Genomic DNA, 23,695 nt, shown 5'->3' with positions numbered 1-23,695 from the left:
AAAAGTTAAGAGCACTCGAGATTTGGGCACCAATACTCACCATTTAGGAAAAAATGAAAAAAGAAACCATGACAAATTCGTTCATTTTTTATAACAAGATAAAGTGCATTCAGGTAAGTACGTGTACTAAGTTCAGTAAAGATATGTCCATTTTTGCTGTAGTTTTCGTATTAACGGCCATGAGGAAGGACAGACCGAAGACCGTGTATAAAAACTGGGCGCGGTTTCAACCGATTTCACCCATTTTCACAGAAAACAGTTAACGTCATAAAGTCTATGTCCCTACCAAATTTGAAAAGGATTGGTAAATTTTTGTTCGACTTATGGCATTAAAAGTATCCTAGACAAATTAAATGAAAAAGGGCGGAGCCACGCCCATTTTGAAATTTTCTTTTATTTTTGTATTTTGTTGCACCATATCATTACTGGAGTTGAATGTTGACATAATTTACTTATATACTGTAAAGATATTAATTTTTTTGTTAAAATTTTACTTTAAAAAATTTTTTTTTTAAAGTGGGCGTGGTCCTTCTCCGATTTTTCTAATTTTTATTAAGCGTACATATAGTGATAGGAGTAACGTTCCTGCCAAATTTCATCATGATATCTTCAACGACTGCCAAATTACAGCTTGCAAAATTTTAAATTACCTTCTTTTAAAAGTGGGCGGTGTCACGCCCATTGTCCACAATTTTACTAATGTTCTATTCTGCGTCATAAGTTCAACTCACCAACCAAATTTCATCGCTTTATCTGTCTTTGGTAATGAATTATTGCATTTTTTCGGTTTTTCGAAATTTTCCATATCGAAAAAGTGGGCGTGGTTATAGTGCGATATCGTTCATTTTAAATAGCGATCTGATATGAGTGCTCAGAAACTCACATACCAAATTTCATCAAGATACCTCAAAATTTACTCAAGTTATCGTGTTAACGGACGGACGGACGGACATGGCTCAATCAAATTTTTTTCGATCCTGATGATTTTGATATATGGAAGTCTATATCTATCTCGATTCCTTTATACCTGTACAACCAACCGTTATGCAATCAAACTTAATATACTCTGTGAGCTCTGCTCAACTGAGTATAAAAAAAGAGATGAAACATGGTAATTGGATTGGTTTATTGACGCAAAATATAACTTTAGAAAAAAACTTTGCAAAATGGGTGTGACACCTACCATATAAGTAGAGGAAAATGAAAAAGTTCTGCAGGGCGAAATCAAAAGCACTTGGAATATTGGCAGGAATACTGTTCGTGGTATTAAATGTATAAATAAATTAGCGGTACCCGTCAGAAGATGTTCTGGGTCACCTAGTCCGCATTTTTGGCGATATCTCGAAAACGCCTTCACATATACAACTTAGGGCTACTCGCTTTTAAATACTCATTAACACCTTCCATTTGATACCCATATCCTACAAACACATTCTAGAGTCACCCCTGCTCCATCCCCATTGCGATATCTCGAAAAGGCGTCCACCTATAGAACTAAGGCCCACTACGTTTTAAATAATCATTAACACCTTTCATTTGAAACCCATGTCATACAAACACATTCCAGGGTTACCCTAGGTTCATTTTGCTAAATGGTGATTTTCCCTTATTGTGTCTCCAAAGCTCTCAGCTGAGTATGTAACGTTCGGTTACACCCGAACTTAGCCTTCCTTACTTGTTTTTGTATAGCTGTGTTAAAAAAATTAGATCAGCTTATAAAATATTTGTTGTGCCAGAAAAATGAATGTGCTAAATCTCGGAAAATAGAAGGGATGCGGGCAGAGCAATTGTCTCAGTTGAAAGAGCAATGTGTGGATATAACATATAGATATATTTTTGTATTAGAAACTAATTCTTCTAATTTTGAGGGAGCAATAAACTTTGAAACTCCATTTCCCAACATTTTCATTTTGGCACATTCATGCTTATAGCAAGCGGGCGACGAGTTCATATTCCGAAACGACCAAAGCCCAACCATTCATTATCCCGTCAGAACAAAATCCCGACCTTCATAATCTCGTAACCATACTATACACGCGTCTTCTTTATTAATCTATTCCTTTAGACATCTCTGCACAACAACACTGATCCAACACCGGCTACGCCGAATAACTTTTTCCGTGGACATAGTTTATTTCGACGATATTAAAGTACCTTTCTCTGGACTATGTGTTTTCGGGATTTAGAGTTGTAGCGATTTTCCCTAGTCGGGATGTTATGTTGTCGGGATATTGTATTGTTGGGGTATCATTATGTCGGGATTTTGTTATATCTGGATTGTGTCTTGATGAAATTCTAGAAAAGTCGGGACTATTTATTGGCCGGATTGAGAAATCCAGATTATGAGGTGCATCCGAATCCCCCACATCAAAAAGTTCGATTTCTATAAAGTTAGTAATTTTATTTATTTATCTTACGCTAACACAATTTTTTCGGCTACACATATATATAAAGATAAATACAAAAACTCTTACAAACACATTAATTCTCATTTATTTTCAGTTATGTCAACCTACAAGGATCCATTTCCCGGCTGGACTGATAATTTATATGGGCCATCAGGTTTGTGCACTTGGACGGCGCGCGGTCTTGTACGTTGCATCTATGGTCGGGCAAATTGTAAGGCCAATATGGTGCCAGCAGATTATTGTGTCAATGCAATGATAGCCAGTGCATGGGACATATCGAGGAGGTGAGTTAGAAATGGGGAGGAGAGGACGAATATTCAAAAATTATTTACTATCTTCATACAAGCTTTGAGTTGCAAAAGTAAACAAATTTACATGCACGCTTAAGCGAACCCAGCAGTTTAAACTATTCGTCAACGGAATAGAGAGAGAAAATGTATGGAAATGGGAAAGGCAGAGGGAGAAGGGGAAGCAAAAGACATTGAAAGTGAAAAGGAAGCAGAAAAGGAAAGGGAGAGTATAAGGACAAGGAAAGGCTAAAGGGTAAAGGAAATGGAAACGAAAAGTAAAAGACAGGGAAAAAGTGTAAGGGCTGAAGAACAATAGAAAACGGAGGGGAAAGGTTGGGGTAGTTTCGGAAACGGAAAGGGAATGGGAGTGTAAAGTAAAAATAAAAGAGAAAGGGCCATGAAAACTAATAAGACACATAAGGTGAAGGTGAACAAATAAGGAAGGCTAATTCTGGTGTAACCGAACATTACATACTCAGCTGCCAATGACAGCTTACAAAACTTTTAAATTACCCTCTTTTAAAAGTAGGCGGTGCCACGTCCATTGTCCAAAATTTTACTAGTTTTCTATTCTGCGTCACAAGGTCAACCTACCTACCAAGTTTCATCGCTTTATTCGTCTTTGGTAATGAATTATTGCACTTTTTCAGTTTTTCGAAATTTTCGATATCGAAAAAGTGCGCGGTAGCAGTCCGATTTCGTTCATTTTAAATAGCGATCTGAGTTGATTGCCCAGGAACTTACATACCAAATCTCATTAGGATACCTCAAAATTTACTCAAGTTATCGTGTTTACGGACAGACGTACGGACGTACGGACGCACATGGCTAAATGATTATCTTTTTTCGCCCAGATTATTTTGATATATAGAAGCCTATATATATCTCAACTAGTTTATGCCATTACGGGGTACCGTTATGCGAACAAAATTAATATACTCTGTCAGATCTGCTTAGCTGAGTATAAAAAAATAAATGAACTTATAAAAGGAAAATAAGAAGGAAAGGGAGCACATACAGATTAGTTATGATGATGACAACGGCTGTGCTAATGGCGTTGATACCGTTAAAAATAACGCGAAAACCAATACACAGGTTTAGATAAAATAAAGGTGAAGTTAGAAATGTGAAACGGCATCGTAAAGTAACGTTGAGTTTACGGAAAAATTTTCAGTAACGTCTTTGGTTTTTATGACTGCCGAGTCTATGATGACCCTTACGATTACGGCTACTGTTACGCTTACGGTTTGGGTTAGGTTTGCAAACACATTACAATAACGGTTACAGTATAGCGACGATTGCTGTTGCTAATATATAGTACCGTGTTTGGGTTTCCCTTAAATTCAATTAATCAATTATAGATCACGAAGGAGGTTTTTACTCAAAACCTTTTGCTCTATCCAATCATCTTTGCTTTTGCAAATTGGTTTCGAAAGAACTTTGACATTGAGAAAATAGCTAAGGACCCAAAAAAAGTAGTGCAAATTGAGATTCTCAACTCTTGGACACTCAAAACATATCTCCGGCTCCTCCGAACTAGTTTAACTTAACTCATCAGATTACAGTCGCAATCTAGTTCTACCTCTGACTAGTTTCGTACCTAACTGCAACCAATTATTTTATGCATGTGTGTGTGGGTGTGTGAAGGTTATGCACTAAATTGGCTTCTAATTCTTGATTGCTTCTGTGTCAAAGTTTTGTAAGAAGAAGATAATAGTAGAACTAAAAATATGTATATATATATGTAAGTAAATGGTAGTTTAAAAACAAAAACTCTGCAAAAACTGATAAGAAGTTTCAGTTAAAAAGCCACAGAGAAAAACGAAATATGAACGAGTGGGCATTTACCGTTGCATTAACTGTAAATAATAGTGTGTGAGGATAAACGAAGCACAATGCACACATTTGAGACTCATTTATATTTATTAGAATATTAAAGAGTAACCATTTGGGAGAAAATACTTACATAGATAGCTTTTATAGTTCAAGAAAAAGGAGGTGCAGAGCTAAAATATTTAAGGAAACATCTTGAATATAAGGGTTTGGAAAGATTATATATTTATTATAATGTGCGATGCAGCTTAATGGTGGTTTTATAAAAGGAGGTGATGAAGTAGTATCCAGCGGCTTGAGGGGTTTATCCTGTAGTCGGCTTGTACGTTAGGGTACGCCGTGGGACCAAAGGGAGAATCACCAGTTTGTCTACTGGTTGATGATATTGCGAAATCAAATCGTGGGACACACCTGTACTAGAAATACAAAATTGCGCAAATCGGAGCAGCTAAGATATCAACTGACCTCTGTATCGCATGGAAAGTGAATGTAGTTACACAAGGAACATTTTTCGTTTTTCAGTGGCTCAACTGCTCAAAAATCAAATTTCTTATTATAGCAATTCTCTCACCGTTCATATGCTTATTGAGACATATATAATCTTCGATATGACGATGAAACGGACAAGTTTATGCATAATTCTACATCAGTAATACTGTGTCTGTGTTTTACAGCAAGCATCGGAAAAAATAGACCACTGACATGATGAGAAATATCACGCGGTCTCGGAAATTAAGGTGTCTGCCTAAAGGCTACGGCATATGGACGTAGCAACTCATAGGAAAATGTTATTGTGACTCGATGAAGAAAGAGTAAAGCCTATTTAGAAGAATATAACATAAGACAGAACAGGGTAATTCTACTATAAAACCCGAATGATTACGAAAGGTGTCAAGAGCGGGGCATATTCCTCTAGGAATGATTATGGCGACCCGCTAATAGACGTATAGGGTGCGCTTTTGATGTGGAGGCAGTACTTCTTCTTAGTGCCAGTTAGCGAGGGATGATATGAGCCTTATACCCTTATAGTTGATACCGGAAAATACGATCTAGTAATGGCGATATCCAGGTATAAGAATAACAGAATAATGGTAAAGGACGCATTATTCGACCAGCTGTTCAAACAAGGAAGTGAAAAGTTGGTAAAGAGCATCAGTTGTAATTCTACAAGTTGTGTAGTGCAACCCGCTTATAAGGTTGCCAGCGCAATTCCTAGCTTCCCCAATGCAATTTTCAACCTCACCTTTCCTAAAAGAGTCCAATTTATTAAGCAGGCGAATCTCTGGTAATGTGTTTGGATTACCTTGAACGTTCAAAGTGGCCATATCAAATCCCTTGATGGTTGAGTTAGTATTCATATCGTTGTGTTTTTTTTTTTTTGTGAACTTATCATCGTATCAACATCGATCAAACTTCCCAACGCCTTATGGGAATCTCCTCGTCGCTACAGTTCCAATGAAATATATAGTAGAACTAGCACATGCCTCGAGATTGGTATAAATTTGTTTCCTGCTTAACCCACAAGAAAGATGCTTCTAAAAACTGCGATAATACACACGGCATCAGCACGGCCAAACCGAAAAACTGAATCCAAAGCCAACGAATTGATTGGACCTTATCAATGGGACTTCAGACCTTCTAAGTCGGTCGACCAGATTTTAGAACTGCACCAGATAATGCAGAAGACTCGCGAAAGAAAATCGACAAAAACCATCTTTTTTGTCGTCTTGATAGCAGCTCTTCAGAGCGTGAAAAGAACTCGCTTGTGTGCTGCTATGTCGAAAGTTAAGTTCTTAAAGCTAATAAAGCTTTGCCGAATGCAGTTTGGGGCAACGCCTTCACTTCTGTAAGGACTGGAAAGAACCTTTCAAGCCAAACGAAATGAAATGAGGCATCATACTCATTTTAGTGTAATTACTTTTAATGCCGTGGTAGGCAGTTGAAAATAAAGTCCTTTGTCTGCGACGGAAAATCATGCTCTACAATTTGCCCATCGTACCTGTTCTGACGTATGGCTTGGAATCAAGGATGGAGTTGAGAGAATAAAAAATGGCCCTTTGAATGTGCGACAGAAAATTATTGGGGAAATTTAATAAGAAATTTCGTAAGAGGATGAAGATGCTCCGACCAAGAAAGTATCTCTAGTAACACCCGTAGCTGGCAACACAAGAAAAGGAAACCTTAAGCAATCTGGGATTAGCGGTCGGAAGGCGTCAATTAACCCAAAATAGGAACAACTGGGGATACATTTACAAACGGCAAAGTTCGCCAAAGTTGTCAAGTGATGGCGTTATTAATTTGAATTAGATATCATTCATATATTAGACTTATATTTAAAACTTTCGAAACCATTATGTATAGGAAATACTTAAATATGAGCTTATAAGCACAAAAACTTTAGATATTTAGGAATCTTGACAGATGAATGCAACTTTTAAATATCAAACCACCTCTGCGGTATTCAAATGTAGCTCTAAGCACCTGTCAGCTCATTTGTCCATTTCCAGAGCTCAGTACTTAGGTAACAAAGGAAGCTCCAATGTCTGCTATCCGTTAGTTAAATTTATTGCTACAAAAAATTTTGGTGTACTTTCATTGAAGCAACAACAAGCTTATAAGAATAATATGTATGTACCTCTGTGAATATGTAAGTAAGAACCTGCAGCAAATTGGACTTTTAACCTCTCAAGTAAATTTGCCATGGATCTGCGAGTGTTTAACCTTTACACTTTTTTCCTTTACTCTATTTTAGTAGTCGCTGGTATATTTACTTCTTTCTTCTACTCTTTGACAGATTTTTATTGCGCAAAAGTGATACAAAATCCAAAGAGGAATTACCTGTCTACAATTACATTTTCGATCGGAACAATTTAACATGGGGCCAATATATGCGCATGTCGCGTGAGGGATTTCACGAGCCATTTGACAAGGCATTGTGGTAAGTCTGATTACGAACATATGAAGCGCACAAGTATTTGTAAGCACGTTCAAGTCTTTTTATATTATTAGGGTGACCATTGAAAACTTTAAACAAATACCAGGAGTTGCACTTGAAATGAAATACACAAAGTGGTTATTCTTTATTCTTTCGGTATGGTAGGCGGAGCACTCTACCACCACACTACGATGGTGTGGAGAGCATGCGACCGCAATTGTACCTAAAATCCATAGCAATTGGCCGGCCGATTGCATGTACGCGTTCCGGATATGTTCGCCAAGCCTAAATGTTATTCATTGCACCTTCTAGGCCATTCCGCCCGCACCACAAGTTTGATGAGGAACTTTCAGTCGCCAGAGCCCCGGACGATCAAAAAGCAGAGTTCACTACTGGAAAGTGAGGTAGACAATTGGGTTGGAGAAGCTATAAGTTGCGCTGGCTACACATAGAAGGTTGCGTTACACAATCCCTTGCATTAATTATGTATGAGTTGCCTCTTATGATAAGCCACCTAACCCGCTTGTTATCGGCAGCAACCAATATCGATGTGTTATCGACTTGTTATCAGTTTCTTGCTGAAAGGATAGTTTTTTCGAGTTATCAGCTTGTAATTTATTTCTTACCTCATTGTTATCGTTATGTTTGATACTAAATGCATTAGTCATCGAGAACATGTGTATCGATAACAAACCGATGCCACTTTGATAACAATCCGATAACCCGTTGATAACATACCAATAACAACTCGATAAAAGTCTGATAACTCGTCTGTAGCAAATCGTTAAACTTCCTATAGTCAATATACAACTTTTTAATATCTAATCCATAGCTTCTCGATTAAAACCTGATAACATTTTAAGAAGAAATAAAACTTCGACCATACATGAAATTATAATACTCCGATGAATAATCGACATCTAATCTTGGCGTTATCGATAAACGCTTATTCGATAACTCGTCCACACTACGTTTACACTCTGGATTTTCCCATAAAGCATACTACGCACTGCGTTTAATCTTACACTCACATTTTACTTAACTTACGCTTAAATTTTGGATACTCTCATACCCACTCTTCTAGCAATCCATGGCTTGGATCTGATTTGAAAGAGAAAAAGATGCTAATTTGAAATTTTGTAGTAAACAGTTATCGTTTATTCCTCATTCAATTTTTGCCAGATAAACAAACAAAAACGGGCCGGATCTGTTCCTGCTTCTATTACTAGTATCCCTAATAATCCACCAAAGTCAGTGTGTGCTTCTCAGGTCCAAGTTAGTACTTTCTAACAAGTCGTGGCGTACTTAAGTAGTTTTCATTTGTAAATAAGGTGATGATAACAGATTCATTTTGTTTTGTGTAATTTCCGACTTGGTTGATAATTTATATTTATTGGATTGAATTTCCGGCATCCCTTGCCGTGTAATTTTTCAATCCTGAAGATCCCTGTACAAAAAATTACACTGATGGGGGCGCAACGCCGCAACCGGTTTATTTCCAAACCAAATTTGACAAGGTATGAAGGAGAATCGTTCCAATATACAGAAATGCTAGCATTTATATCGCGACGTGCCTTTTCTGTTATCTTGAAAAATAAATGTATTTGGTGAATAGCTGACATCCTAATAAGAAGCTGTTTGTGGTATAAAGGTCTACATTTCTAGTTATATTTAAAAGAGTATGTTTTTGTTTTTTTTTTTTTTTTTGTTTCTTTAGCTATTGCTTGCTTGACATCTAAGTACTACGTATTACAAGTAGAAATAGGAACTAAATTTTTCCTTTCATGTTTGAGTTTAGTTTGTGAAATCAAGTGGAAATAAAATGAAATGACGGATATACGTGCAGGACATCATTTTGATGAGGAGAAAATCATTCTCATTGTTTGCTTGTACTTTTTATACTCAGTTGACCAGAGCTCACAGAGTATATTAACTATGATTGGATAACGGTTGGTTGTACAGGTATAAAGGAATCGAGATAGATATAGACTTCCATATATCAAAATCTTCAGTATCGAAAAAAAATTCGATTGAGCCATGTCCGTCCGTCCGTCTGTCCGTTAACACGATAACTTGAGTAAATTTTGAGTTATCTTGATTAAATTTGGTACGTAGATTCCTGAGCACTCATCTCAGATCTCTATTTAAAATGAACGATATCGGACAATAACCACGCCCACTTTTTCGATATCGAAAATTTCGAAAAATCGAAAACGTGCGATAATTCATTACCAAATACGGATTAAGCGATGAAACTTGGTAGGTGAGTTGAACTTATGACGCAGAATAGAAAACTAGTAAAATTTTGGACAATGGCCGTGGCACCGCCCACTTTTAAAAGAAGGTAATTTAGAAGTTTTGCAAGCTGTAATTTCGCAGTCGTTGAAGATCTCATGATGAAATTTGGCAGGAAAGTTACTATTATTACTATATGTTTGCTTAATAAAAATTAGCAAAATCGGAGAACGAACAACTATAAAAAAAATTTTTTTTAAATTCAAATTTTAAAAGAAAAGTTAATATCTTTACAGTATATAAGTAAATTATGTCAACATTCAACTCCAGTAATGATATAGTGCAACAAAATACAAAAACAAAAGAAAAATTCAAAATGGGCGTGGCTCCGCCCTTTTTCATTTGATTTGTCTAGGATACATTTAATGCCATAAGTCGAATAAATATTTACCAATCCTTGTGAAATTTGGTAGAGGCTTAGATTCTATGACGATAACTGTTTTCTGTGAAAAAGGGCGAAATCGGTTGAAGCCACGCCCAGTTTTTATACACAGTAGATCTTGATCTTGAGATAACTTGAGCAAAAATCGATATATCTTTACTAAACTCAGTTCACATAATTATCTGAACACACTTTGTATTGTTATAAAAAATGGCCGAAAACCGACTATGACCACGCCCACTTTTTTCGATTTCGAAAATTAAGAAAAATGAAAAAATGCCATAATTCTATACCAAATACGAAAAAAGGGATGAAACATGGTAATTGGATTGGTTTATTGACGCAAAATATAACTTTAGAAAAAAACTTTGTAAAATGGGTGTGACACCTACCATATTAAGTAGAAGAAAATGAAAAAGCTCTGCAGGGTGAAATCGAAATCCCGTGGAATCATGGCTGGAATACTGTTCGTGGTATTACATATATAAATAATTAAAGGCGTCCACCTATAGAACTAAGGCCCACTCCCTTTTAAAATACTCATTAACACCTTTCATTTGATACCCATATCGTACAAACAAATTCTAGAGTCACCCCTGGTCCACCCTTATATCGATATTTCGAAAAGGCGTCCACCCATAGAACTAAGGCCCACTCCCTTTTAAAATACTCATTAACACCTTTCATTTGATACCCATATCGTACAAACATATTCTAGAGTCACACCTGGTCCACCTTTATGGCGATATCTCGAAAAGGCGTCCACCTATAGAACTAAGGCCCACTCCCTTTTAAAATACTCATTAACACCTTTCATTTGATACCCATATCGTACAAACAAATTCTAGAGTCACGGCAGGTCCACCTTTATGGCGATATCTCGAAAAGGCGTCCACCTATAGAACTAAGGCCCACTCCCTTTTAAAATACTCATTAACACCTTTCATTTGATACCCATATCGTACAAACAAATTCTAGAGTCACGCCAGGTCCACCTTTATGGCGATATCTCGAAAAGGCGTCCACCTATAAAACTAAGGTCCACTCCCTTTCAAAATACTCATTAACATCATTCATTTGATACCCATATCGCACAAACAAATTCTAGAGTCACCCCTGGTCCACCTTTATATCGATATTTAGAAAAGCCACCCATAGAACTAAGGCCCACTCCCTTTTAAAATACTCATTAACACCTTTCGTTTGATACCCATATTGTATAAACGCATTCTAAAGTCATCCCTTGTCCACCTTTATGGCGATATCTCGAAAAGGAGTCCACCTATAAAACTATGGCCCACTCCCTTTTAAAATACTCATTAACACCTTTCATTTGATACCCCTATTGTATAAACGCATTCTAGAGTCATCCCTGGTCCACCTTTATGGCGATATCTCGAAAAGGCGTCCACCTATAAAACTAAGGCCCACTCCCTTTTAAAATACTCATTAACACCTTTCATTTGATACCCCTATTGTATAAACAAATTCTAGAGTCACCCCTTGTCCACCTTTATATCGATATTTAGAAAAGCCACCTTCTATGGGTGGCCCACTCCCTTTTAAAATACTCATTAACACCTTTCGTTTGATATCCATATTGTATAAACGCATTCTAGAGTCATCCCTGGTCCACCTTTATGGCGATATCTCGAAAAGGCGTCCACCTATAAAACTAAGGCCCACTCCCTTTTAAAATACTCATTAACACCTTTCATTTGATACCCTATTTTATAAACAAATTCTAGAGTCACCCCTGGTCCACCTTTATGGCGATATCTCGAAAAGGCGTCCACCTATAGAACTAAGGCCCACGCCCTTTTAAAATATTTCTTAACACCTTTCATTTGATACCCATATCGTACAAACAACACATTCCAGGTTTACCCTAGGTTCATTTGCCTACATGGTGATTTTCCCTTATTTTGTCTCCATAGCTCTAAACTGAGTATGTAATGTTCGGTGACACCCGAACTTACCCTCCCTTACTTGTTTGTACTGTCAATAGAACCTATCAGTGCACAAATGTGTTTCTTCCTTGCGAGTCATTACACAAATTCAATGCAGTATGCATAGGAAGCTTCCGTGGACTACCATTTCTAAGAAGATATTTAAAAAAAGGGAACATGTTAGCATATAAATTCTTCGAAGTACAAAGCTTTTATAACACTATGGACACATTTATTCTATGTGGGGTCTTTATTGACCGGCTAGTCCAACAGGGGTTTATTATCTCGGCTTGCGCGAATGGCTTGTGTATTCAGAGCATGCAGTTTTTCAAATACAGGCAACATTTTGGTTAATATTAAGAAAGTTTGCAACACAGAAGGTCAGATGATAGTGATAGAAATACTTCCCGTAAAAAATGTAATGCAATGACTTTCAGGAAATTCTTGATTATTCTGCACCTTCTTTTATCGTTGAATTGGTGAACTGCCGAAAAAGTAACTCAATACTTCAGTATAGCAACATTTTTTTTTTATATAACACACTACTACATAGTATTATTTCACAACAAAATTACTTGCGAACTTCACTTACAACTTTTTTTGCTGCTATTATACTCTCAGTTGCTTCTTTCGCGAATTTCTTCTACGGTCTAGAATTTTCACGAGCAGCCATCTCAAATAGTTGCTTATTGCTCATTTCTGTATTCATATTCACGTTTGTCTGCTAGTTATATGCTTTATATGTGTGAGTAATAATTTCTGTATGTGTAACGTCTGAGCTTTTACGCGATCTCATTGTTGCCCTCTCTGGGTATATGTGTATATGGCTGAGTAATATGTGGAGCTTATATATCTATTTTCTCTTTCTTCTTAGCTCCAAGCTGCAGCTTATATATATGTGACATTACTTGCCTTGCTGTTACTATTTCCCTTTACGGGTTAGGAGCTGAAGAATTTGCCCGCGGAAGGTATACCGATCTTATAAGGCGATCAAAGTACCATGTAGCAAACGCCCGTCATCTTAAATAGTGATGCTTGTAACGTAGCAAATGGACGTCATCGTATTATTGACGCATATAAAGAAGGCTTTCTGATCCTGGAGTCGTGATTACTTGAAAAGGAGCAGAGAAGACCTGGTGTACCTGCGCGACCCTATCATCGGCGTTAGGAACTCTACAAGTCAGTTGTGACTTGCTACAGTGTAGTACAATGAGATATCGTATTTTGGCGGCTATTGCCGATTGTTTTCGGGGTTCGGGGATTTCTTGTTGCGATAAATTCACTTTCGGGGAAGTTGACAATAAAGCATACTTCACTAAGTTACGCAGTAGCTACTTCACTGTAGTTGGCAACAAAGCATTCTCTTCGGAGTAATGCGGCCACTTTAGCCCTCGATTCAGACATTGAAGGATTCTGTTCGGAGTATTGCGGTCTTTTACGTTGGAAATTTGGCATATAGTTTACTCTTGGTCCGCCCACCTTACTTATTCTAACCTAAGCAAAAATATTCCAAAGACTCTTCTGCGGGGGTCAAGGAAAAGGTTGGCACATCCCTGTTGGAAAAATTTAATCTAAAACAGATGCCTATCGTTTGTGGATAACAATTGATAATTGTAAGAGGGGGTATGAGCGCACTCTTCTTTTTGAAATGTTGCAAACTGCATTTGGCTATGCTGACGGATGGTATCTGATTTAGAGTAAATATGTTCAGTAGCTGTATTTAATGAAGATGTATCTGTATCTTGTCGCTTTGTCAAGGCACCGAGGATGTGAATAGATTATTCTAAGTACTAAATAATAATGATCGAATATTTCAATAAAGATGTGTTGGCAAAGTTGAATCTAAGACGCCTAATAGTGATGCAGGTTTATTATTATTCCTGTTGCTCAGAACAGGTTGTTCACATTCTTTAATACTTGTATTGAAATTGTAGAATTGTATCATGTGTTTGATGAGCCCTAGCATTAGAACATTTTACACTGAAATATTTGTGCTTGGAATAGAATTGTAATGGAATTCAAGGTGGAGTTGCTCTACAACCGGATGTCATTATCTTTAAATCGGTGGGAGCTTGGGTAAGCTCCATATCATACCAAGTTAAGACCTTGTGATCGAAACACTCGACTAAAAACTAATTTGGTACCAATTATTCGGCTACGAAGTGTTGAGGTTGGCAACATGGAGCCGATAGTTGGGCCATGGATCATGCAATTTCATCTGTGTTTCACGCCTTGGGATTGAGTCTTCCACAGACAGATTCTAACGTTAAAGCATACTGAATTGTTTGCCTGTTATTATTGTACAGCATTAATTTACTGGCGGCATAGTGATGTATCAAAATTACTGATATTCGCCGCAGTATTGAAAAATTCATAGTAACTTTATTTCCAAAAGCGAAACAGATCAGCTGCACTTAAAATATCCAGAGTATCTCGATACATTAACTACAATGCTCCCCTAAATACGAATCAAAATCGCACAATACATTTCTACAATGCTGCAACGCTAAAATAAAGTATTATTTATACTACCCAACAACTAGAAACAACAACAAACACATACACAATTTTCTTTTGTCTGTTGGATATACACGGCGTATGTGCAACATATTACCTTATCCGCGTCATTGCCATATAACTTTTATGTATCTATGCTCCTACATTTATTGTTTTTTTAAACGGTTTTATTTAGCTTGACTTGACAGGCTAGTTGGTTGGATGGCTGGTTGGATGACTGTTTCGCTGGCTGGCACGAATTTTGTAATTCAAATTTAAGTAACTTCCCAATAAGCTACAAGTTTGAAACTTGGAATATAGTTCAGACCCCGATGACAATGTAATAACAAAAAAAAAAAGTCGCTGCTAGGTGGCGAAAGGATCAAGATATTCACAAAAATCGTATTTGTGGTCCGATTTGGCTCATATTTGAAACACATAATACACATGAATAGAAAGCGGCATATGAAAAAAAATCGACGCTAGGTGGCGCAAGGATCGAGATATTCACAAAAATCGTATTTGTGGTCCGATTTGGCTCATATTTGGAACACATAATACATGCAAGAATAGAAAGCGACCTATGATGCCCGATTTGGCTCATATTTGGAAAAAATATTACATACAGTCCGTTAGAAGTGACATCAAAATATTTTGGAGTTGGAGCAGGGACAAGCATGTGTGGCGCAGAGTCGGAAGTCTTTGGAAGGATTATGCATTGAGGACTTATATTGTAACAAATTGTCAGGAAAGAGTCCCTGTAATAATGAGTCACTAAATGAACTAAATAGAATGAGAAATATTAGGCAATTAAATAAAAACTAAAAACTTGAAATAAAATAATTAAAAAATTTGTTTAAGTTCAACGGTTTTACTGAAAACAATACTTACATGAAGTAATAATAATACTAAAAGTTAGAAAACAATTAGGTAGGTCCTAGGTACTAGTAATCACACTCCTCATCAATCTAGGGTGTTGATCAGACAATTAAATAAAAGCGTTGGACGCGTAAAATTTCTATTGATAATCATAAGTAAGACCAACTGAACCTTAATCAGGTTATGCTACGGCTCACATTTTTAGAAATTTCACGCGCCCAACTCTTTTATTTAATTGTTTTATCAACACCCTAGATTGATGAGGAATGTGATTACTAGTAACTAGGACCTATCTAAATATTTTCTAGCTTCTCGTATTATTATTACTTCATCTAAGTATTGTCTTCAATAATACCTTTTAACTTAAACATTTTTTTTAACTATTTTATTTATACTCAGCTGAGCAGAGCTCACAGAGTATAATAATTTTGTTCGGATAACGGTACCCCGTAACACCATAAACTAATCGAGATAGATATAGACTTCTATATATCAAAATGATCTGGGCGAAAAAAGAAATTCATTTAGCCATGTTCGTCCGTCCGTCCGTTTGTCCATAACATGATTACTTGAGTAAATTTTGAGGTATCTTAATGATATTTGGTATGTATGTTCCCGGATACTCATCTCAGATCTCTATTTAAAACGAACGAAATCGAACCATAACCACGCCCACTTTTTCGATATCGAGAATTTCGAAAAACTGAAAAAGTGCGATAATTCATTACCAAAGACATATAAAGCGATGAAACTGGGTAGGTGGGTTGACTTTATGACGCAGAATAGAAAATTAATAAAATTTTGGACAATGGGCGTGGCAACGCCCACTTTTTAAAGAAGGCAATTTAAAAGCTTTGCAAACTGTAATTTGGCAGCTGAGTATGTAATGTTCGGTTAAACACGAACTTAGCCTTCCTTCCTTGTTTCTTTCTGTATTCATTACATTTGCAATGGATATTTTTGCTCATTTTTAAATTGATTTAACCGCATTCGACTTCATTTATTGAACGAGGAGTCCACTTTGGCTAAATCATAAAACACATCGGTTTGGTATATTTGGATTTTGTTCATATTTTATTGTTGTCGCAGGTGTTTCTCTTACGTTATAATTCCATCAAAGCCATTGCATAGTGCTGTTGCATTTTTTCTGCATTCTATACCAGCGTATTTATTGGATTTCGTGGCTATGGTAACGGGACAAAAGCAAATGTAAGTATTAATGGAATGGTGAGTTAGTTTATACACATCTAAAATAGTAAACCTTTACATATTTATTTTGTGTGTGTGTATGACACTAGGCCCTCTCTAAACGTCTGGAACGATATTGAAACAAAATTTTAGTTTGTATTCAAGACGATTTCAGACGGACCTATATTAAAAAATTTCATTTATGTTGCGGTTTGATAGTGGTATACTCCTGTCGGAGGATTCGGTGGGGGGTGCGAGGTGTGCATTTACTCATATAGCCAAGCAGCGCTCATGGCGCTTAACTCCCCCTATATTTCGTCTTAGGCCGTCAGTCGCTTCAAGTCGCAGCTAACTTTGCAAACATAACCCTTATATGGGCACTTGGTCACATGATTATCGAGGGCAACGAGAAGGGAGACGAATTTAAAAGGGCAGAGGCAGGGGGATTCGGAGGCTTTCGAAATGTATCGTCCACCTACATCAATTAAAATAAATATACAGAGCGTATTCAAAGAGTACATGTACTGGTACTACTTGGACACCTGCGGAATAGATAGGCAAACCTTAATGGTCTGCTGTGTGTGCCTGTTTTGAATAAACAACTTTTTATATTATTTAAATACCATCTATTAACATTGAAACCAATTGATGCGCTGAGTCTATTTGCATTTTTAAGAAGTAAGGTACATTTTTACGCTTTCAGTGAAAGTCCAGCATTTTTAAGGAGGACACGATCAAGCAGATAATTCCTGATAAAGAACTTTTGGGTGAACCTTTGCCACATGCGAAATAATTCAAAAAGAGAACATCTGCCATCAAGCCAACAAAGGATTGCTACATATTGATCACAGGTGTAGGATATCTATGCAAACCTATCCAAAATTGAACCTTGATAGATCCCGTCTAAAGCTAAATCTGCTTCTTCCTGTTTTACTTTACAATTTCACTTCCACCTCTTAGCTTTGTCATTTACTTTGAGTTTCCTCTACTCAATATTCAATTTACTCTTTTTTCCATGTAACTTCGCAAAATTGTTTTTCATTTTTCTCTCTCACCACTGCAATTCCACATACCACGTTTTTATAAACGTTTTCGGTCATTTATCTACATCTCGATAATCAGTATCTCGTACGACGAATGCAATGCTTAACTTATGTAATAGACTACTACTTACTGTTTCCTTTGCTTTTCCATTTAACTTCACCCTCTTTTGATTTTCGCAATCCTATCCCTTGCTTCTTTGAGTCCCCTCTCTCTTTGTTTGTTTTACCAACACGTTTTATTACTCTTTCCTCTGTAATCTCTATTACTTTGTGACACTTTATTTACCTTTTTTCCCCTTTTTTCGCTCAAAGAATTAACTTCCCCCTGCATCTCTTTCTAAGTTTTCACTATTACATTCCTAAACAGTTCTCTTTCCTATTCCAATTTATCTTCTAATTTTTCTTTACTTTTTAGTTTCTCAATTGCTATTAGCAGGGTTCAAATCGAAGAAACAACATGTCAAATCATGATCTCAAGCTCGTTTTGGGACTGTTTTCGGATCATTAGGAAGTATTCCCACGCCATTTCAGTGAACAACTTCGTAAACGTTTTTAGACCTTTACAGGGTAATTTTCGAGATCATTGAGCCACCATTACATATCTCATATGTCAATCAATTTCGAGCCTTTGAGAGCATTTGGTCATTTTCGATATCGTTGATGAGTATTTCGAGATCATCGGTATATTTGAATTTGGGAATAATTTCGGATTTTTTTACCGGGCTTTTTTATGGCCTTAGCTTAGCGGAACTATTTCACGGCCATTTTGTAACTATTTATTATAAATGTTGGTAATTTTTAGAGTCTTTTCCAGGCTCGATTATTTTCGGCCACATTCCAGATTTGCCTTTCGGTACTGATTCGTAATTGCTCACCAACTATTGTTTTATCATTTTGGTTTCGTTTTTGGAACTTTTTCATGTTTGACTCGGAACTTTTTGCGAACATTTTGATAATTAATCGAGCCTGTTTTCAAGATAATTGTAGGATATTTTAGGGCTCCATTTGGATCTATTTTTGGACACTTTTTAGGACCTTTGAGGGAAATATCGGATTTGTTTTCGACATAAATCCGCCACCATTGTGATATAGCTCCATTAATATTTCAAGTCAACTCTGAGATGCTTCCGGATTATTCAGACATTGTTTTCGGGATCGATTTCGGACTGTTTCGGGTTTGTTTCTATATGTGAAAGCTGGACGGTTTGACAAAGTTTGGGAGCTATTTAATATTGTTCTCGATGTCACATTGGGTCTATTTCCCGAACGAATCTTAATTATTTCCGGACCGTTTTTTGGTACAATTTCATGATTTTTTCTGAGCTCATTTCAGAATTATTTTCGAGTAGGGATTGTAAAAGCGAGTATACCAAGAGTATTTAAATATCCTTGAGGGACGGTTTTTCGAACTTGGTGGTCATAGTTTTAGACCTCTTTCCGTTAATCGTATCATTTTTAGTAGGAGATTGTTTTAAGGATCATTTGACCATTTCAGGATTACTTTCGTGCTCTTTCGCTACTTTTTCGAATTATTTCCGGGTTCTTTGCGTTATCGTTCCAGAGCTGTTTCGGGGTCGTTTCGGAACAAGATTGCTTTCGGGATCGTTACAGCATTGCTTTAAGAATCATTTCGAAACTATTTAAGAATTCTGTCATGATTAACAAAACCTTGAGTATATTGCTACCATAACAAATCCTGCCGCTATTTCTTGTGGACTTGTATTACACAGTGTTTGAAAAGTGACTATAGTTTTGTGTTTTCTTAGATTTCTCTTCTCTTGCCTGTACTGCTCTTTTTAATTTACTTGTTCTTTCTGCCGCTGTGGTGTGATGGTAGCGTTCTCCGCCTACCACACCAAAGATCCTGCGTCCAAGCCCCGGGCAAAACCACATCAAAATTTTAGAAATAAGTGTTTTCAGTTAGAATAAAAATTTTTCAACGCGGTCGCCCTTCGGCAATGTTTGGCAAGCGTTCCGAGTGTACTTCTGCAATGAAAAGCTCTCAGTGAAAACTCATCTGCATTGCCGTTCGGAGTCGGAAGAAAAAAACATGTCAAATCATGATCTCAAGCGAAGTCGATAACTTTCATTACTCAGCTTTATTTATAGATTGCATTAATTTAAAAATCGCCTAGACGGTTAAGCGCCAATTAATAATGATGATGATAATAATTCTGAAACCTCATCTTAATTTGTATTTTTGTTGTCTTCTTTACTCTCATACTGCACGCATTTGCTTTATCGCTGTCAGCTATGTGAAAGCGTATCGTAAGATTTCGCGCGTCATTTATATGATGTCTTGGTTTGGTTTAAAAGAATGGCAATTCGCTCACAATAATATTGATGAATTGGATGCAATGGTTTGCAAGACAGAAGAGCGGAATTTATTGCAATTCAATATGGCTACCATTAATTGGAGCGAATATTTTCATTCATATTTAAGTGGTATAAGACGATATTTCTTCAGGGACAATGATAATAAATTGCAGCAACGTCGTGCGCTTTATCGCAGGTAACTTAACAACATTTTTTTATGTACATATATACGCAGGTAAATACGTAAGATTTTCCTTATTTACCATAATTATATTTAAGTATACAGTAATGAACAGGAAAATAGCAATGACAATTTTATTTAAATTTTGTTAGTTCGGCTTTTCTCTTTTCTATTCTCGGTAGTTAAAAAATTCGATAAAATTTTACGAATATTTCGAAATTTCTTTTTAGAGTTTTTGGATATTTCTGAGCATACAGTTTTGTAGCTGAATCATTTTTAGTCAGTCAAAGTAAAAGTCATATGCCTCCTAAAATTTGCATTACTTAAATTTTTTTTTCAGAAGATATTTCTTTTAATCTAAAAAAAACTATGGGCGCTTCGTGTGGAAGAGGATATAAAACACTCTTCGACAAATAATTCTCAAAAGTCAACACGAATTTTGAGAGACCTTTAACTCGGACTTCGATACACTAAAATTGGTTGAATTAAGAAAAATCTTTCTATTTGTAAATACGCCTCACGCAATTTTTTCAATCATTTTTTTGAACCAAAGCTGAGGGTAATGTACTAAATTCAGATTGCATTATTTTTGAAAATTAAAAAAAAAAAAAAAAGTAAGGACGGAACTGTGCCGAAGACTTTATACCTTTCATGAATGGGGCTGAACAATAATCTTATCCCATTCGTAATCTCCAAATAATGCGCCGTATAAGATGAGAACTATATAGTGAACAGATGTACATACTTAAACGATTTTAAGATAAATATAAAAAAATGGCAAAAAGCCCCCTTATCTGAAAGATCGGTTGTGTGGGATATATATTATATATAGCTCCGATCGAAATGATTTTAACAGGAAATCTTCTAAGATATATTAGAATATATATCAACGAGTTTCACGTTTATACTTTCTAAATTGCGGCAGAAATGACCGAAGTCGTCTTATCTGAACGATTGTGTATGTGAGATATATGTTATAGTGGTCCGATCCTACCCGATCCGACAAATGTCTAATATAATACAAAAATACATCCCTGTGCCAAATTTCATTGAGATATCTCAAAATTTGAGGGAATAGTTTGCATTCAAACAGACAGACGGACGGACAGACAGACGGACATGGCTATATCAACTCAGTTCGTCGCCCAGCTCAATTCGGTATACTTAATGGTGAGTCTATCTTCTATATTTCTTAACGTTATAAACATCGGACCAAAGTTAATATACAATTTCATGTTCATGAAAGGTATACAAAATAATTAGCTTGTGTGAAAATAATATGCAAAGGCTGCTCAACTGTTTTTTTTTTTAATTTTATATGAAATACAATAACAAAGCAGACACAACAGGTTTATAATCTAAGCACATTCATTGAATACGACAGCTTGTGAATTGTCCAAACAAATTATATGCAAGAAAACGCCTAGTAAGTATAATTTGGTTTGGAGCTATTCCACAGAAGCCCAGTGTTTTACAGAGGAGTAGAAAATATCTGCAAGGGACACATCTCAAATGAAGAAAAACTTGTATGTGTGATGTGATATGAAATCTAATTTTCAATATTCCTTATCTAAATTTTCTAAAAAATTTCAATAATTTTTAAATGTTTTTTAAATCAGTTTTTAGATTGATTTTGATTCTCACAGTTTTAGTAATTCATTTGATAAAGGTTTTTTCTAGAAGTTTGTTAAAAATTGACACCTTATGCCAAGAGTGTTCAACAAACAAAGCAATTTCAGAACAAGTGTTCATATTTTCTTTTCGAAAAATTTTCACTTTAATTAAATTTGAATCTAACAATTAATTTTCTTTGTTCCCCTTTGTGAATAAGTATGTAAACTTTTTCTTTCATATGTAGATGGTTCGCTTAATCCAATCTACAATTATCTTGTTAATGCTTAGTGTAATTCCGAATTCTTATCCCTTATATAATGCACTTGAATACTTCCGAAAATAGTTATAAACGAAGTCAATTGTTAGCTGCTTTTGAGCGTAACAGAAATTTGATCGTACTCCTATACTTGTTTTTATTGGACGTTTGGCGTGGCGTACTATCCTCAAGTGGCCCAATGAAACCGGAGCAATTGTGTTTATGAGTCCGCATTCCGTGGGATTGCCGTTAGGCATAACGTCATGGTGGGAAGGGGGGGGGGGAGGCGGTTTACTACTTTACATGTGCATTTCTCTGCGCTCCCTTTCAGCGTGCATCAATTGCGTCATAACTGGAAAGGCCATTTTCCTCACAGAAGTCCAACAGTCTATTTGTCTGCAAGTTCGAGGAACTAAATTCCTAATGGAAGACTACTTTCCAAAAACTCTGTGTACAGATAGTCTGTCGCCGTAAAAATGAGCGCAGTGAAACATTACGTGTTCTGCGCTTTCCAATTCGGCGGGACAGTGTGGACAGAAAGGATCCTCCTCTATCCTGCGCTTATGTTAATACTCCTTGAAATCGCGGTGCCCGCTCAATATATGTGTAAGGTGGTAGCTTAGTTCGTCGTGTTTTCGATCTTATCTTTCTGCTATATTCCCAACTAGCCTGAAAGTCTACCGCCATTTTCTAGATTCTTCCCACCGTTCTTCCTACCCAATAATTGTTGCGCTTTTATTAGCATCGTTAGATGGTCGGCTTTTTCGATTGCCATACAGATCGTACTCCTATTTCGCGGTCTGTTATGACTACTGTTTACCTCCTCTTTGCTCCTTTTGTGGCTCACATTATTTATAAAATAAGGCTTATATCGGACAACCATTATAATACACTCATTTTGGGCTCTCAAATTAGTTCATAATGTGCGCAAGCTCTCCAACTTGGGAGTCTTTTATGACACTTTTTTGACTCCGAATGTTTACTGGGATGTAATGACCATTTAGCCAAACATTATTTGTCTTCACCTTAAGTAGTTTTTAATTACTTTATGAGCATTTCCTTTTATATTTTTCACGTTATGCTTTCCGGCTTCAAGAAAAAGTAACTGTGGTAGTCTTGATATAAAATGTGTCGTGGTGTGCTCTGTGGTTCACAAAATCTTGTATGTTTACCAAATATTAGATATGTATGTACTCACACATTTATCTTTAAATACTTATAACATTTTCCTTTAGTCGCATTAATACAATTCCTGAAGTAATGTTTTCTATTATTTTATTTATTTGCAGGATACAATTTTTGCATCAACTACTCAAAACAACTTTTGGTGTTGCTTTGATTGCATGCCTTTTAAAATTGTATTTCAAACTCTTTAAAATAATACCAAATATATCATTATAAATTGAATATTGCCGATGAAAATAAATTAAGCTTTAAATTTTTTTAAAACAAATTCAATCGTTTTATGTACCACAATAAGTTTTACAGGCAAGTATGAAATATTTAAATTATTTCCTAATTTATTATATTCTGGGTGACCGAGCTTAGCTCGACATTATTTGAATTAATTTCAAAATTGATTTCACATTTTTATGATATAAATACAAAAACGTATTTACATTTATGAAAA

The 23,695-nt window shown here is 36.2% G+C and overlaps 1 protein-coding gene across 1 annotated transcript in view; it reads left to right on the top strand.

Annotated features, from left to right (window-relative positions):
- LOC137253823 (fatty acyl-CoA reductase wat) overlaps positions 1 to 23,466 on the top strand; it is a 51,859-nt gene extending 28,393 nt beyond the window's left edge. Inside the window, exons 6-10 of the mRNA XM_067791337.1 lie at positions 2,503 to 2,692; positions 7,326 to 7,469; positions 16,557 to 16,676; positions 19,950 to 20,210; positions 23,355 to 23,466. Of these exons, the coding sequence (XP_067647438.1) occupies positions 2,503 to 2,692; positions 7,326 to 7,469; positions 16,557 to 16,676; positions 19,950 to 20,210; positions 23,355 to 23,466 (827 nt within the window). The remainder of the gene's footprint in view (positions 1 to 2,502; positions 2,693 to 7,325; positions 7,470 to 16,556; positions 16,677 to 19,949; positions 20,211 to 23,354) is intronic.
- The last annotated feature ends 229 nt before the right edge of the window (positions 23,467 to 23,695 follow it).

This window comes from Eurosta solidaginis, chromosome 5, assembly GCF_040869045.1.
Source record: "Eurosta solidaginis isolate ZX-2024a chromosome 5, ASM4086904v1, whole genome shotgun sequence".
Taxonomy (NCBI): Eukaryota; Metazoa; Arthropoda; class Insecta; order Diptera; family Tephritidae; genus Eurosta; species Eurosta solidaginis.
The sequence above is the reverse complement of the archived record's forward strand: the minus strand, read 5'-3'. Positions and strand labels throughout refer to the sequence as shown.